This window comes from Neltuma alba, unplaced genomic scaffold (genome assembly GCF_004799145.2).
Source record: "Neltuma alba isolate B1F8T4 unplaced genomic scaffold, ASM479914v2 tig00012407_pilon, whole genome shotgun sequence".
NCBI lineage: Eukaryota > Viridiplantae > Streptophyta > Magnoliopsida > Fabales > Fabaceae > Neltuma > Neltuma alba.
The window spans coordinates 79,520-95,607 of record NW_021636899.1 but is presented as its reverse complement, the minus strand read 5'-3'; the positions used below and the strand labels follow the sequence as shown (position 1 = coordinate 95,607).

The 16,088-nt window shown below is 35.6% G+C and overlaps 2 protein-coding genes across 2 annotated transcripts; both read right to left on the bottom strand.

The window, feature by feature from the left end:
• Positions 1-6,679: 6,679 nt before the first annotated feature.
• Positions 6,680-8,133, bottom strand: LOC114726854 (mitochondrial uncoupling protein 5-like). The gene has a single exon (XM_028913575.1). It carries the CDS (start codon positions 7,854-7,856, stop codon positions 6,867-6,869), a length of 990 nt encoding a protein of 329 aa, XP_028769408.1. The 5' UTR covers positions 7,857-8,133; the 3' UTR covers positions 6,680-6,866.
• A 6,432-nt stretch (positions 8,134-14,565) lies between these two features.
• On the bottom strand, positions 14,566-15,575 carry LOC114726857 (uncharacterized). The gene is made up of 2 exons (XM_028913580.1): positions 15,138-15,575; positions 14,566-15,012 (listed from the first exon to the last, which is right to left on the bottom strand). The coding sequence occupies exons 1-2, from the start codon at positions 15,541-15,543 to the stop codon at positions 14,978-14,980; spliced, it is 441 nt and encodes a 146-aa protein (XP_028769413.1). The 5' UTR covers positions 15,544-15,575; the 3' UTR covers positions 14,566-14,977.
• Between the last annotated feature and the right edge of the window lie 513 nt (positions 15,576-16,088).

The following is a 16,088-nucleotide window of genomic DNA, read 5'->3' as shown; positions in this document are numbered from 1 at the left end:
CTTTCTTTTTAATGCCACAATTGTAAATAGAAAATTGGCACCTTTGATATAACAAGTTAACGACTAATTTTTATTTAAATTACTGGCGATTTTTTATACAAAAAGAATAAATTATTTTGTTTTATCAACGACTGTAGCGATAATTGTCCTAGAAATATTAACAGTTTTAGTATAAAAAGTTGAAAAGTAATAATTGGCCAAAAACATTCAAAAGAATTGTCAAATTTGAAGGGACTTTTTGGTTATATATTTTTTTGTGTGGGATCTCAACGTTATTTTTCCAAAAATCAATTATATGGCAGCGGTTGCCTATGGCATCGGAGGCACGACCAGGTGGACGGAACCGGGGTGGAAGGCGAGAGCTGGTCGGAGGCTGTGGACCGCCAGGTTGGGTTTGGCTACGTGGTTCTCGCCCTGAAGCTGCATACGGACCTTGAATTTAGAGCTGGCCCAGCCCGCCAGCCGGCCAAAAATGGCGGGCTCAGGTTGGCATTTTGCCAGCCTGCCACGTAGCCCACACCGCTTTTGGCTCGCTTCGCTGTGGGCTGGCTCACGGGTTGGCGGGCCGGCCCGTTTTTTTTTTTTTTTACTTTTTCTGATTTTTAATACATTGTATAATATAGTTAGATGATTTTGACCCGCAAATTTCATATAGACATTACCTCATTCATATCATTATATATATAATTAATTAAGCATTATATATATATATGTGTATGGTTATATGAAGAGCACTGTCCATCTTTTATTTTTATATCTATTTGTCGTTACTATACACGGCTTCATAAGATTAGATGAACATGTGATTCTCATATAGTCATACATACACGCACATAAAAGATTTACTTAATTAATTTGGATAAGAAAACTAGTTAAATTAATTATTTATGAAAAAAAATATGTTAGTTTTTCTTAAATATCTTCTAAAATTATAAATTAATTCTCATATTTTTTTTTATTAACCCATTACTTAAGTTTAAAATTCGGAACCTAATTTCAACATTTTAAACTAGACTTAACTCATACTAATATAAAATTTTTAAAAACAAAATTTAGGCGAGCTTTGCCAGCCCGCACCTTAGCGGGCTGACCCGTATCCGCATCGCGAGCCTGCCTTCCCAGGTCTAACCTTGATGAGGTCGAGAGAGTGAGTGGAACACCTGGCAACAATGGAAGCTACGCCTCCTTCAACAAAACCTTTGATACCCATTTGGGATTTTCTGGGCAAGCAAGCAAAAGAATAGATCTATTGGGGCACAATTGAAAGAATGGATTCAGGATGATGTAAGTAGGCAAGAAAAAATTTCTGGGAAAAATTGAGAATAGGGGATTTAGAGGAAACCAATGACAAAAGGACCAGATGGAGTTAGGGTTCATCTCACTGGAAACCAGGAGATGGGAATGGAGGCCACAAGCTATGGAAGAGGAGTGAGGAACGGAAGGCCTCTGAGACATATGCTGGCGACTACGAACCCTGTAAGAGGAAAAACGAAAGTGGGGTGAGAAAAATGAGAGAGGGGAAAGGAATTTGCATGGGACGATGAAGAAGGAAGGCAGCAGCTCGCGGTCGCAGCGGGGTCCATTGATATCTCAAGTGATTACGGTCACTGCGAATTGCAAATATCGTTCCGAATTTCACGCGTTTGTGGGGCCCTTCCATTCACTAGGACTTTCCCACTCTTTCTTTTTCATTTTTCACACTTGTAAATAGTTCTGCTGTTATACTTTTCATTTTTATTTTTTCTTTAAAAAAAAAAGGTGATGAGGCCTCCATAGCTAATTTTTTTGGTTTAGGTTGGGAATATAAGTGTGATGATATTGATAATTCATGCGTATATTTGTGCACATTAAAATTAATAACAAATTGTAGATATTGCTCTGAAAATGATGGACAAACAACACACCATTAATGCTGATTTTTTTTAAAAAATTTAATATTAATAGAAAGTTGTCATTAGAGCAAGTAATGTGGACACCCTGCTATTCTCCAAAAGATGCGGTCTTTGGTTGTCAAAATACCAACCCATGCCATTTTGAGCTCGCTCCATGCACTAGAGGAGGATAAGATATGATTAAAATTAAGAATTTGAAAATTGTAAAAATTAGAGACGATACGCCCAATGTAAAAATTAGATGGTATCATTGGTCACCAACAATTTGTGCCTCATAACCAATAGGAATTGAATTTAGTGGAATGGGTTAGTCTCTCATAATGCGGTGAACTGATATTCAAATCTTTGTTAAAAGCGATACTAATATTTAATGCCTGATAGTATCTTGAACATGATTATTTTTAATAGAAATATATACACACACATATGCGTAGCAGAAAAGAGAAGAAACAATTCATGGCTCATAGCGAGCCATTGGACTTTGTGCAACCATGCACCGAATCCAGATGCGCGCATATAAGCATAGGATTGGGCCTAAGACACAAATGGGCCGTTTTGCTATTTCTGGCGAGAGGGGGTAAAAAAACAGTGCGCAGATAGGACCAACACCCACTACCTGGACACAAATGCACACGCCAACGTTGAGTTGCCATTTATAGGGGGAAAATTACATTGCGTTCCTGCATAAGGATTCTACTCCTCCTGTTCTAAATATAAAACTTATTTTATAGTACAAATTACACTAATTATATTATAAAATAGATTTTATATTTAGAACTGAAGGAGTAATTCTTAAAAAATCCCATGAAATATACAAAGGGTTTGATGTGCTTTTATCAAAATTCTCTTAATTAAAATCCTCTTATGGCCAATTGGCCATGTTAGGATTCGAGACCACTAGATTCACTTAATAAGAACCCGCAAAATATTATATATATATATATATATATTAGTGTTGTCAGTTGCAAAACTTTAGTTGTCAATTCTAATATGCTAGTTGTCAATAGAAAATTGTAAACTTTAGTGTAAAAAATCCACAGCTCCTCTTATGAAACCTACTAATGATAAATTACTGATTTCTTATGCTAAAGTTATTAATTTCCTGCATTCAAATTGTTAATCTTCCATTCACGACTATCCCACTAGAACTGAAAACTTTAGTATAAGAAATTTACAACTAATCTTATTCATCTTCCTCTCTAATATGCCAACTAAAATAAATAATTAATTAGAGCAAAATAGGAAACTAATCTAGAAAAATTGAGACATCTTGTAAATTTTTTTAATAAAAAAGAGACAAAGTAGAGATAATAATTGTTTCTCATGAAAAGAGACGGAGGGTCTTGTCCTAAATATAAAGTGTAATTTACAGTATAAATTACTCTATAAACTCAATTTTATATTTAAAATTGAAGACAATAATATTTTATAATTGTGACATGCAGTTGGATGGCTTAAAAGACTGAAGAAGCCCACTTTCTGGGGGTCTCATCCGATGGGGCCCCATCCTAATCATGTCCACGTTATTGTGGTCACTGCCTTCGTTTTATCCTCAATGTTTTCTCACTTTTGTTCTCTTCTTAATCCTAGTTTCTCCACACAACCTTGACCACCTTCTTATATTGGCGTCCTCAATTTATAACTGAAAAGCTAATTTTCTGATTCGCTCTCATATTCTTTCCCACCACTGTCCTCAACTTCCTTACCTAGTTACCTCCGTTATTAATATAAGATTTAGTTAAATAATCCAGAGAGATTAAAAAATTAGTTAAATTAGTTATTTGTAATAAATAGGTGTCATCTTTTTTAAAATATCATTTCCAATCATGTGTATTAATTTAAACTACTAGTTGATGAAACTTTTTTTTGTGTCTAACTATTTGATGGAACTTTTAATATATACAACTATTATAAGAATTATTTATTTTAAAAAATAAATAAATAAGAAAGATAAAGTGGATTGATATATTATATTTTGAACCAAATTAAAAGTTAAATTTGTTTTTATATTCAGGATCGGAAGTAGTATTAAATTTAGCATACGATTGACTCGGGAAAAAAATTTGGCACACTATTGATGAGTTGAATTTAAAAAGAGAATTTCTTACTTTTTTTTAATATTAATGTTAGATAAGTAATGGCTCCAGTGAAAGGGGTTATGGTGTTGGCCCAAAAAGAGAAAAAGGTTATAGCTACTTAATACAAAATCTTGAGTTTAAATTTATGTGAATGTAAAAAAAAAATCAAAATAGTTATATTGAAAAAAATAAATAGTTTTATTTCTTGTTTGGGGCTCAATTGAATCAAAACTTAAAGGGTTAAAAGTCGTTTTTACTGTGAAACTATTCGCGAAGAAACTGCAAACATACAAAAAAAAAATTTACTCAATGTAGCTCTGAAATTTTTTTTTTTTTAAAAAGAAGCAATTTGTTAGAAAATTAATATTAATGTTAACCGTAAGACAATGGCGACGTTGTTTTTTTTTAACCATTCTAAAATATACCACCTCATATTCTAATTATAAAATTTTATTTATAATTTACATACAAGTATGAAGTAGAAGGAAAAAAATTGAGCACCTACAGCTCCTTTACAGTTGCTTTCATGGCAAAAATACTGTTAACCCATAATTTTGACAAATCAATAATACCGCATGGCAAAGGATTTTTTTCATTAGACTGTGGATATGTCCATATTTGAAAAAACGTGAAAGAGAGGGAAAGATCAGGGAACGAGACAGAAAAGGAAAAGCCATATCGGGTTAAATAAAAGCAGATGCAGGCTTTGTCTCCCTTTCAAATTTTGTGGTAAAACTAATTATGTATGTGTGTGGTTGTTATTTAACAGATGAGCTGCCTCGAAGGGTATTGGATAGTCAAATCAACCATTTATTTTTAAAATGTCTATATTCTAAATACAAAGAACCTCATTGTTGCCTCCTATGACCCATCCAATCATATTACTGTTCTGTGTATGTGGACCGTTCATCTACAATTTTATATGTGGCATCTATTCATTATATCCCACTTCCACGTAAGGTTTACGTCTACATGCCTATAATTGAACGATATTCAGAATCATTTAACTTTTTCTTCAAAATTATTTATTTATTAGATTTTGGGTTTTGTTTTTCTTCCTTTCTTTTGACGGAAAGGTTTGTCAACACCTAATAGCCAAGGAGTTTGCTTGGGTCATGTCTTTTTAAAGATTCTTAGGCTTTGTAGTTTGCGGCATTTGCGAGGAATGGACGAGATCAGAACGCGGAACAAAGCGATTCCATTTATTGGTTATATAAAGTTGAGCATATATCCTCAAGTGCTGGGCTCATCATTTTCCCCTTTTTTTTTTTTGCACTTTAAAGTATGAGAAATTAGGCCGAAAAAGTATGAATAATGTATAAGGTCAGAAAATATCATATAGCGTATGCATATAAAAGCATGTGAATTTTGCCATCTCACTGCACAATTGCTTGACTAAAATATGCATTCAAATGCCATAACAGCTCCCATGTAAGTGAGGTTTAGAAACTTAATCCTACTTATAATCTTAAGCTCTTAATATTTATTTCTTTAATCCAAATAAAATGTCTCTATTTGGCATATCATTTGTTATGTTCAAATTTAAAAATATGCTAATAGAATCATTAAGAAAACATGTTTTAAAGTTCAATCCTATATAATATTATAGGGTTATATTTAGAAATAAGAGTTTAGTATCCTGCAATAAATTAAAACTAGTTTTAAATTGATGGCCTATAAAAAGAGTAGCTTTTATTTAGATTATATGCGGAACTAATTATGAAAGAGAGAGCAATTAGACTGCAAATAAGGTTTATAAATAAGATCGAAGGTAGTATTTATCAAATTAAGTCACTTTTTTTTTTTCCAAAGTTTCCTAATAGTAACGGGCTCACCCTCTTTAATGGATTTCTGAGAGGTTCTGGCTCCCCTTTTAAATTTACCTAATCAATATTAATTTCCTAATTGTCATGTTTCCCTAATTTCTTTTTTGGTCAGAATGATGTTTCCCTAATTTAAATACATTTATTAGGCAGATTGATTTGGTTTGGGATAGTTCGATCCGCCCGTTTGGGAGAAGCCGGAAGCTTGTATAAAACACATTAGATTAGATGTTATATAATTTTATCTATGCATTCACATTTTCTTAATACAAAATCAATTATATAAAATGGAAATTTTTTCCATTTTATATAATTGATTAATTAATAAAACATACAGTAATTAAAATAAATTGAAGCCGCAAGATTGAAGCAGAGAATGGAGACTGTAATTTTATGACCTGTAAAAAATACTTTATTAATATAAAATATATAAAATTGGCCGTAATTCATACAAGAAGAGGCCCTGACTTGTTCTAAAATAAAGAGCATAATAAATCATGGCAGTCAATTCATATCGGGATTATAGAAAATTGGATCCATCGCTCTCCAGAATGGTAGAATTTGTGTAGTTTGGAAGTAATCTATATTTTTGTGGGTTTTGCTAACTTGTTATTACATATTCCCACGTTTTGGGAGAAAAATAATAAAATCAAAGTGACGTAAACCTGTGGTCGTTTACCATATGCCTCTCGCTCCTCTTGATCATCGCCAACATGGAAGAGCAACAAGTTCAGATTCTTTTGTTGCCACCAATATTTCCCAGAGAACCACAACCAGAATCAGTTAACGTGGTTCTTAAGCATTTGAAACAGACACAAGAAAAGTAGCCAACACAATTTACGTCGTTTTAAAGCAGCATCTGGAGCCAAAGAACCTTCTTGCCTTGAAAGAATTGAACAACACCACAGGATTTTACTCAATTCGAATTTCAAACAACCAATACAGAGCTGACTTTTCATTTCAGACCGACGATGTCATACTGCATAAATGTAAAACAGGGCATAAATTCGGGATAACTAAAGAGTTAAATTTTGAAACGTTCTAAGATTCTTCGTCATCATCAACTCCCTTGCTCAGAAATCCTTCAACAACTTGCGAACCTGTTCAAGCGTCACAAACAGCACCACAGTAAAGGGTCCTTGCCTCGAAATCGTTGGGATAAAACCTTTGTACAGTGCCATTGGACCTTCAGCCCGAACAGTTTTCAGAGCACAGTCCAACGCCCCGGAGTACGGTGGCTGTGCCCCCGGCTCCACCTTCATGTTCATTACCCTTGTCTTTATCACGTCCACCGGATTCGACGCTACGGCTGCCACAAACCCTGCCGCGAAGCTCGCCGTCACGTGGGTCCCAAGCCCATCGCGCATAACTCCCTTCTTCAGTATCGCCTCCTTCACCTGATCGTAAGTAGCCAGTTGCGATGCCGTCACAAGCATCGCCCGGTTCACCGTAAGCGACGATCCGCGCCACAGGCTAGTCACTCCCTCTTGCTTTCCCATTCGGGTGATTGCGTCCACAACTGATGTGTAGTTCCGGCGTTGAGCCGCCGGGAGCCGACCGTCGGCTTGCATTCGAACCATGGCTACATCAGCCGGATTTCCGATGGCAGCACCGATGGCCCCAGAGATCAGACCGGCGCCGATTTTGCGAGACAACGGCATGGTGCCCTTGTTGGGATCGGACCATTTCTGCCTGAGAACCTCGTAGAGACCCATTCGGGTGGTGGAGTAGAGGCACTGACGGAGAACGGTGGCGGAGACGCCGGAGAAAAGAGCGGTTACGCCTTCTTGTTGGATAAGGCGTACACCAACGGTAATGGGACCCACGCGAGCAGGCGCCGCAGCGGCAGCGGCCGCCGCCTGTGGGATCGGAGGCACGACCTGGTGGACGGAACCAGGTTGAAAGGCGAGAGCTGGTCGGAGGCTGTGGACCGCCGGATTGGGTTTGGGTGCATGGTTCTCGCCCTGGAGCTGCATACGGACCTTGATGAGGTCGAGAGGGTGAGTGGAACACCCGGCAACAACGGAAGCTATGCCTCCTTCAACAAAACCCTTGACACCCATTTGGGATTTTCTGGGCAAGCAAGCAAAAGAATAGATCTATTGAGGCAAAATTGAAAGAATGGATGTGAGGATGGTGTTAGCCGGTAAGAGAAAATTTGGGGGAAAAATTGAGAAGAGGGATTGAAGCAAAAGAAGAAGAGGTTAGAGGAAATTAATGACAATAGGACCAGTTGGAGTTAGGGTTCATCTCACTGGAAACCAGGAGATGGGAATGGAGGCCACAAGCTATGGAAGAGGAGTGTGGAACGGAGGGCCTCTGAGACATATGCTGGCGGCTACGAAAATACAAATGTGGGGTGAGAAGAATGAGAGAGGGGAAAGGAATTTATACGGAACGATGAAGAAGGAAGGCAGAAGCTGGCCGTAGCAGTGGGGCCCACTGATATCTCACGCGATTACGGACGCTGCGAATTGTAAACAATCGTTCCGAATTTCACGCGTTAGTGGGGCCCTTCCATTCACTAGGTCTTTCACGCCCTCTTCTTTTTTCACACTCGCAAATCGGTCCTGCGGTTACAATTTTCATTTTTGTTTTTTCTTTGAAAAAAAAAGAGAAGGTGATGAGGCCTTTAGCTGTGGCAAGTGGGATTGACCGACGGTGGAGGTGCAGTTCATAGCTAAAGGTCCAGAGGTGGATGCCAAGCGGGATCTTTTAATTTAACGGGGGATCAAAGTCGTTGCCGCTTATGTGAAACCTCTTTATATGAAAAATAAAAAGGGTTTGATATGTTGCTTCAAACAAAGATGGCGGCAGCTCCAGAACATCAATTCTTGTGTTTGGACGCAATATTCATCAAGGATTACTGATGCAGATCAGGGATTAAAGAGAGGAGAGAAAAAAATTAGATGCATAGAAAGAGAGGAGAAATATAAGTAAAGAATAAAACTTCATTTTATTCAATTCATAATATGCTTATAAAACGAGAGTTACTATAAGAGAGAACATTTCAAAATTATAAAAGTAAATACAAATGACAATTCATGATTAAAAAATAATAATAAATTAAAATTAAACAAAATATTTCCCTGTTATCTCATTAATAGTTAAGTATCTTTTATTGTTTCCAAATCTTCTCGGATTTTCTCACTCATCTTTTCTTCTTTCTTTTCTATTTCCCCCCAATTATATACTTTCCCTTCAGAAATTTCAAAACTCCCGCAATAAATTGAAAGAAATTCTTGTATGCTTTATAAAATAATACTTTTTAAATATATTTATTTTGTATGCTACAAAATTACATAAAATAAATTAATTCAATGCACATGCTCAAATCATCTACTTTAACTAATGGATTCGTAGTCTACTAACATGAAAGCTGTTGAGTAAGTAGGAAATTATAAGTTCAATTTTGGTTATAACTTTCTAATGTAAAAAAGTAAAAATAACAAATAAAAACCTTAAAAATTGAAAAAACTCAAATCAAGATTTGTTACAACATTTTAACAAGTTTTAATGACATTTGACTTGTAAATAAGAACACTTTTTTATTTAAAAAAACCTTATTTAGGATTTTACAATTTTGACTATTACTTTTATCATTTTTCCTTTAAAAAAATCAGAGGGCGGTTTTTATAGTTATACATTATAATCAAATTTTGCTAGAAAAGTCGTTTTGAAAATTCAAGTGCTTCCAAATATATGGGGCTCGGGGCCAGTCCGCGAACATTAATTGTAATAATAGAAGACAGAGTCAAGGTGGGCGAAGCGGGCACGCGCCGGTCAAGCATGAGGGGTTTTGAGTGTGTCAACGTTAATGACCTCATGACCGTTACGGCGACATTTTTATTCCTAATTGGCCGGTCAGCCTAGAGCTACAGATTTTGTGAGGAATGGAAATGAAATGGTTTGATTGGTTACGAAAGAGCAGGGAGGGCCTCTCCTCTCGTCTTCCTCTTCAATCTCCTGGGGATAGCGGGTTGGGTTGGGGCTGGGGGGGTAATTGTAAATGGATTGGCTGTGGAGATGGCGGGAAGAGGGGAACTGTGCTGACGGAGATCCACGTGTCCCCTAATTAGGAAGCATCCAGATGAGACCGTCCTGCCGGGGCCTCCCAGTCCTGGGTGCCATCTGGGGCAGGCCTTAGCCATGGGCCCCGCAACAGCGCCCTTTTCTTTTATCGCGCATCCCCCACCAATTCCTTATTTTTTAATTATTTTATCTCCCCCACGGCCCCACTTTCTCCTGATTTTTTTAATATAATAATTGCTCATTATCCTATTGTTCACATTCATCCCAGTGTTCACGCCCTCCACAACAATAGAAAGCTCCTTTTTCTAAAATTCTACGTAACATCCAACCAAACCTTACCGACTGACTCCTCTTTTCATTTTTTTTTAATTATGATTAATAATTTTTCTATTATTAACTGTTAAAATATATATGGATGTTTGTAAATTCACCTATAAATACTTGTAAATATCGATATTAACTAAATTAAGATTTATAAATTATCATATGAACACTAATTATTTTATTATTATTTGTTAAAATATGTATTTACACTTATAAATTTATATATGAATTTGAAATTTTTTTTTGGGACCAGCTACATATGAATTTGACTTGATGAATATAAACAACTTGACATAAATTTTATCATTTCACACACATATAAAATATTTTCGTCATAATTATTAAATAACAATTACTTCTATTATATACTTTTTATTGCAGGTGATATGATCTATCCTGCCCACTGAATGTTTGTTTATATTCTCTAACAAGTTCAGAACTTTCACTAGTCACTTTCGGATGCTGATTCCATTTCTAGCTAAATAAGTTATTTTAACGAAAATCTGTTGTTATTTGCAAGTCAATTTTTGTCAAAACGTATTAAAACGTTGTAGCGAACCCTGATTTATGATTTTCTAATTTTTATGGTCTTTATTTGTGATTTTCACATTCTTTTATCTAATTTACTTTTTATTTAGAGTTAATTACAATCATAGGTTGAAATTTAATATGTAACTTGACTGTTTTTACGTCATATAAAATAAAACCTCATGTATGTCCATGCCATGCTGGAACTATATATGTAATTTTTTTCCTTCTTTTATTACTAGTATCAAATGTGGATTAAGATTTAAACCTCAGTGTGTAGAAACAACTTGACTTTTAATCAAACAAGAATTTCCAAGGTTCTCTGCTGTAATTTTCCAGCATACGAGTAACTGAAATGCCACAGCTATTAGTTGGTTCGTTCAAAACAGCAATAAAATTTATCCACATATATAGAAATGAATTAAGAAATCGTTTGTGTTGACAAGCACTAAAAGAATATAATGCTCAGCATGGAGTTTGAAATAAAACATATTATACATAACTTAAGCGATACTATTTTTGGTCTTTAATACAAAAATTATATAACTAATTTATGAATATTAAAAAGATTAAGTCAGCTAGTTATTTGTAACAAATATATCTTGATTTTTTTACACTATCTTCTTTAATTGGAAGTGTCGTGATATATGCAATCAATAGAGATATTTTGAAAGAAAAAAATTATAATTTTGAAAATAAAAATAGATTGAGATCTTACATTTAAAATCAAATTAAAATCTCTTGTCTAATTATTATATTTAGAACAAGAGCTGGTGTGTATTTTATAATACGAAAAATCATTCTAGACGAACTATACTTTCTTTCAGTTTTAAGTTTAACACCAATGTATTTTTCTCTCATAATCAAGTCTCACAGTGTCTGAAGTCTGAGCCTCCTCCTTGTTCATCATCAAAACAAACTCATCCTCATAACTGTCGTCAGTCGTCACGCCTAGATTGGAACAGAGGAGTGGAGGACCTGCTCTTTCTCTCTCTATCTCTTTTTAAATGCTTGTTCTGTTTTATGGTAATTTTCACTTAATAATACAAAGTGAACTTTGGAGCAAGGGAGAATTTTTCATTCACTTATGTGTATAGTGCCTTGTATATGACCTCTGTTTATAGGCTCCTAACTATTCAATTCTAACCCCAATGTTATAATAAAATAGAGAGGAACATAACGGCATTGATCATAAGAAACCCCTTTCAAGTCATTCATTGATAAGGTTACGAGTTTAGGATATTCAAAACTTAAAGATCCTAAGAAGAATAATCAGATTAGGAGTTATGTACATTCACACTTGCAATGTTTACAAGAGCAGTGAAATTTTCATAGTTGGCAACTTATTTTTGCTTGTTTAAAAAGAACAACTTGTCAAAGAAGTCATAGAAGGGCTCACTTCATAGAGATTCTGGGAAGTATCTATCCGAGTATACAGTACTGAAAAGAAGTAGTATTTTCTAAATATCAGTGCTTTAATAATATCTTTTATATTTAAACTCTCTTAACCTCAAAGCCTAAAACATGAAACTCTCTTGACCTAAAACAAAACTACTTATATCTTTAATATGAAAGATTAGTATGTTATTTTGAGAAACAATTTCAACTTTTTTTCACCGTAGAGAGGCAAGATTAACTTGAAGGGGAAGAGTTCAGGCCAAAAGCCCAAGAACAAAACAAATAAAAAACGAAGTAAACTAAAACAAATCCAAAATGAGTTGGCTTAGCTCGAACAATAGGGTGAGGTTCTTGAAGAATTTGAACCCGTCACACACAGCAGGCTCCAAAATTTGCTGGCTCTGTGCCAAATGTTGATCTATCTTCACTGGATTTAGTAAATACCAAATCTGATCCTTAATATAAGAACTAGTTGACTAATTTGAGTAGATTAAAAAATTAGTTAAGTTGGTTATTTGTAGTAACTAGTTATTGTTTTTTCTAAAATATTCTTATTAATCAAGTGCATTAGTTAGAACTATCTAATTATAAGGACTATCTTGGAAAAAATAAATAAGTATGAGAGACAAAATGGATTGGAGCCTTATATTTAGGATCAAGATAAAAGTCAAATGGAATCTTATATTAAAGATCAGAGGTAGTAATTCGAGCTTCTTGATAAATATCTTCACTGCATTTAATGGCTTCATGCATTTGTCTTTCAAGGGCTTCAATCTTATCCTGCATGAATATAGAACAGAGAAGGCTTAGACAACTTAAAGGGTTAGGATTCTTCTTTGCATCATCAATGTTTTTAACTTCAATTGAACATAGAAGCACTTATTAACACACTAAGCAAATAGATCTTCACAAACAATTCAAGAACTTAAAAATGAATAGTGTTAGATAGCATGCATGCTCAACCAGCTAAACTTTGGATGGTTGAATCTGCAATTTCTGATCTTGGTCTGACTGTAACAGTTGAGCAACTTGATTTCTTAGCTGAGCGTTTTGTTCCTTCTCAATCTTACGCTGATCTGCTCTGACCGCAGCTTACAAAACCGATAAGATTGCTTATCAACAAGCTGTACTTAAGCATGGTCTTATGTTAAGAGCTCACGATCAAGTATTGCACAAGGTTGGTATGGTTTGCAAAGAATCAATGGGTCATAAGTCATGGGGAAAAATATATATTTTCAAGTCTCAAAAAATTACATATGGCCCAGTTTTTGGAGTAACACCAACTAAAAAACAAAACAACACGTTGGGTCAAGACGAAGAAGAAAAGATAATTAAAACCCATCCTGATGATTTAAATGAATATTACTTGATGCACAGTGGACTAGATAAAGCCTCTGCCTATGGCTGTGAAATAATCACTCGATAATTGCAGCATAAATGTTCTCATTCTAGCATGAAATTGACACGAATTACCCAAAAGACTAGTATGACTCAAATACCATGCAAAGTAAGCAAAATTATCAAATCAACAAGCAAGCCGTCAATACATAGATTTCAGAAGTTGTCCAGAACCACCTTTAAATCTATCTCAAAATGCGAAAGAATATGCTTTCTGCATTTCATTGAATAGTTTAGACAAGCTGATCATTTGCGTGCTTTATTGGAGCTGCATACGGGTGTCTTTGGAACACTGTTGGGAGGGCAAAACGTGCCTTGAAAAGTAGCGCAAAACGTGACTTGGTAGTTTATTTAGGTGAGGGACTTTTTGGATTCACGTCAGAGCAAATAGGCTTTTGAGAAAAAGCCACCTTGAAGCAAAACCCAAAATAATGACTTATAAGTATATTCATGTAAATCGAAATAAAACTATCATTACATATTTATCTCGTATTCTATAAATTGTAATTAAAAAGCTGTTTTTAAGGGTTCCAATTACCATTCCAAACAAGTCTTGCATTTTTAATTGATTGCTTTAATTCCAGTCCACATGTTTCAGATCATGGATTTCCATCCCCTTCTCAAACAACTCTTTTCTTGTAATGGGAAATGGTACATTGTCATCATGAAGGACCTTGTCAAAAGTGATCAACGCTAAACCAGATATGAATTGCTCCAACATTATGTTTGTATCTTACTTTCTATCTTTTCCTCAAACAAATCCCAGTTCAAGTCTTGATAAGTGCAATATGGGACCAGACCACGCGACAATTAGCCTATCAGCCATCAGCATAAAGGTACAAGAGTTCAGCTTCTAAAAGTAATATTTCAAATTGCCGACAAATATCTTCAAACTGATGAAATTAAAACAGATCGAAGATGGCATACAAGTAGGACTTAAAATCTAATTCCAAAGAAGGAAAAGGGTCAAAGAACTTACAGTATCTCTCCACTTAATTGTTTTATTGTTATTTGAGAGAGTATAAATGAGTTAGTATTCTCTTAACAAAGATCCTCCTACCTTAACACGGATTTACAAGCTATCAACTGATTTTGAAGTTTTTGTTTTGCTCTAGCTTTTTTTTTTACCGTGTCAACATTCCACAAAGTGCATTATGTGAAATAAAACAAACCAAAAAACTAATGGAAAAAATATGTTACGAAAAGAATTTATGATCAGAGAGAAGAGATTGGGCCTGAAGTGGCTACGAACTGGGCCGATCTGATCCAACTGAATGAGGCCTAACTTTGAAATCCCATTCCCATCCATCACAAAGGAGAGGAGAAACTTGCTGGGCCCTGAAAAGCTTGAAACCATGTATCCAATTCATCAATATTGTCACATCCAGTTTCTTCTTGAATTTCCACAACCGCATCCAATCCCTTTTGGCCATCGTTATCTAAACTCGGCATTTCCATGTGGTCTTCTTCGTCACCATTATTATCAGCAAGAGTCCGCATGACTTCACGTTCTGTATCGCCAAGATTGAGCAGTCCCGTCTGGGAATCCCAACAGGAACGAACAGTGATGAGCACATAGAACAACGCTGATACACCGAGAGCAACCTTAATATTCATTTTCATGGCCGCGACGATGAGACATCCCAGGAAAAAATTGGACATACCCAGATCAAATTCTGGTTGGATTTGTTTAGACAAGCAGACCGACATGAAGGCAAATGCTGCAAAGGAGACAAGGCTCAACATGTTCCTTCGTCCCTTTTCGTCTTCCTCATGTTGTTTGCTTCGGTCTTCGTAAAAAGAATAGAGAGAGGTGAGCATCAGAGCCAGAAACCCAACGTGTGCTTTCAGCAAGAAAACCTTAGAGAACTGGGGACACTTGTTTACCAACAGCGTCAAGATGGAGAATATGGTGCTCAGAGTGGAGTACAATACGATGCTGAACAAAGTCCAGTGTCCAAACAGGTCGTGGAATGAGGGGCTGAAGGCATAACAGACGAATCCAACTACACTTGACACGAAACCTAGGAATCTCCATACTTTTGGATGGATATTAATCTTAAACATCATGGTGGCTGAGAAAGCCGCGAGATCAGATTATTATATATGATGATGAGATTCTGGAGAGTATGTGTGAACTAATAATGGAAGGAGAGGGGTAGGCTTTGAGGTGGCAGTGGTAGCTCGAGAAGACGCGTTTTTTCGTAATGAGACGAAAGTACTTGGATATGGGGATTGTTTTGCTTCAATACTGCGTTAGTCATTTTCCTGAAGTCTCCTGTGGGTCAATTGGAACCTCATCGTAAAGGTAAGCTGATTCGTGATTTTATTTTCATAGATTGGATTCGTATATTCATAAATTCATTTTTTATGATTCTCTCATGGCGACGGTTAGATGAAGCCCATGATCTTGACTTTTGGCAAAATGAGTCCGTCGTTTTCCCCCGTAAATTGAACGCGGTTTAATATTTGATAGTAATTTAGTGTTTCACACAAGATGACAAAGATTCCAAACATAACTTTTGATGAGAGATATGAAGTCTGATTCCCTAACTTGTATCATACGTAAGTTGAAATAATCTTAGAAACTTCCTCTTGCCATTACAGTTAGCAGA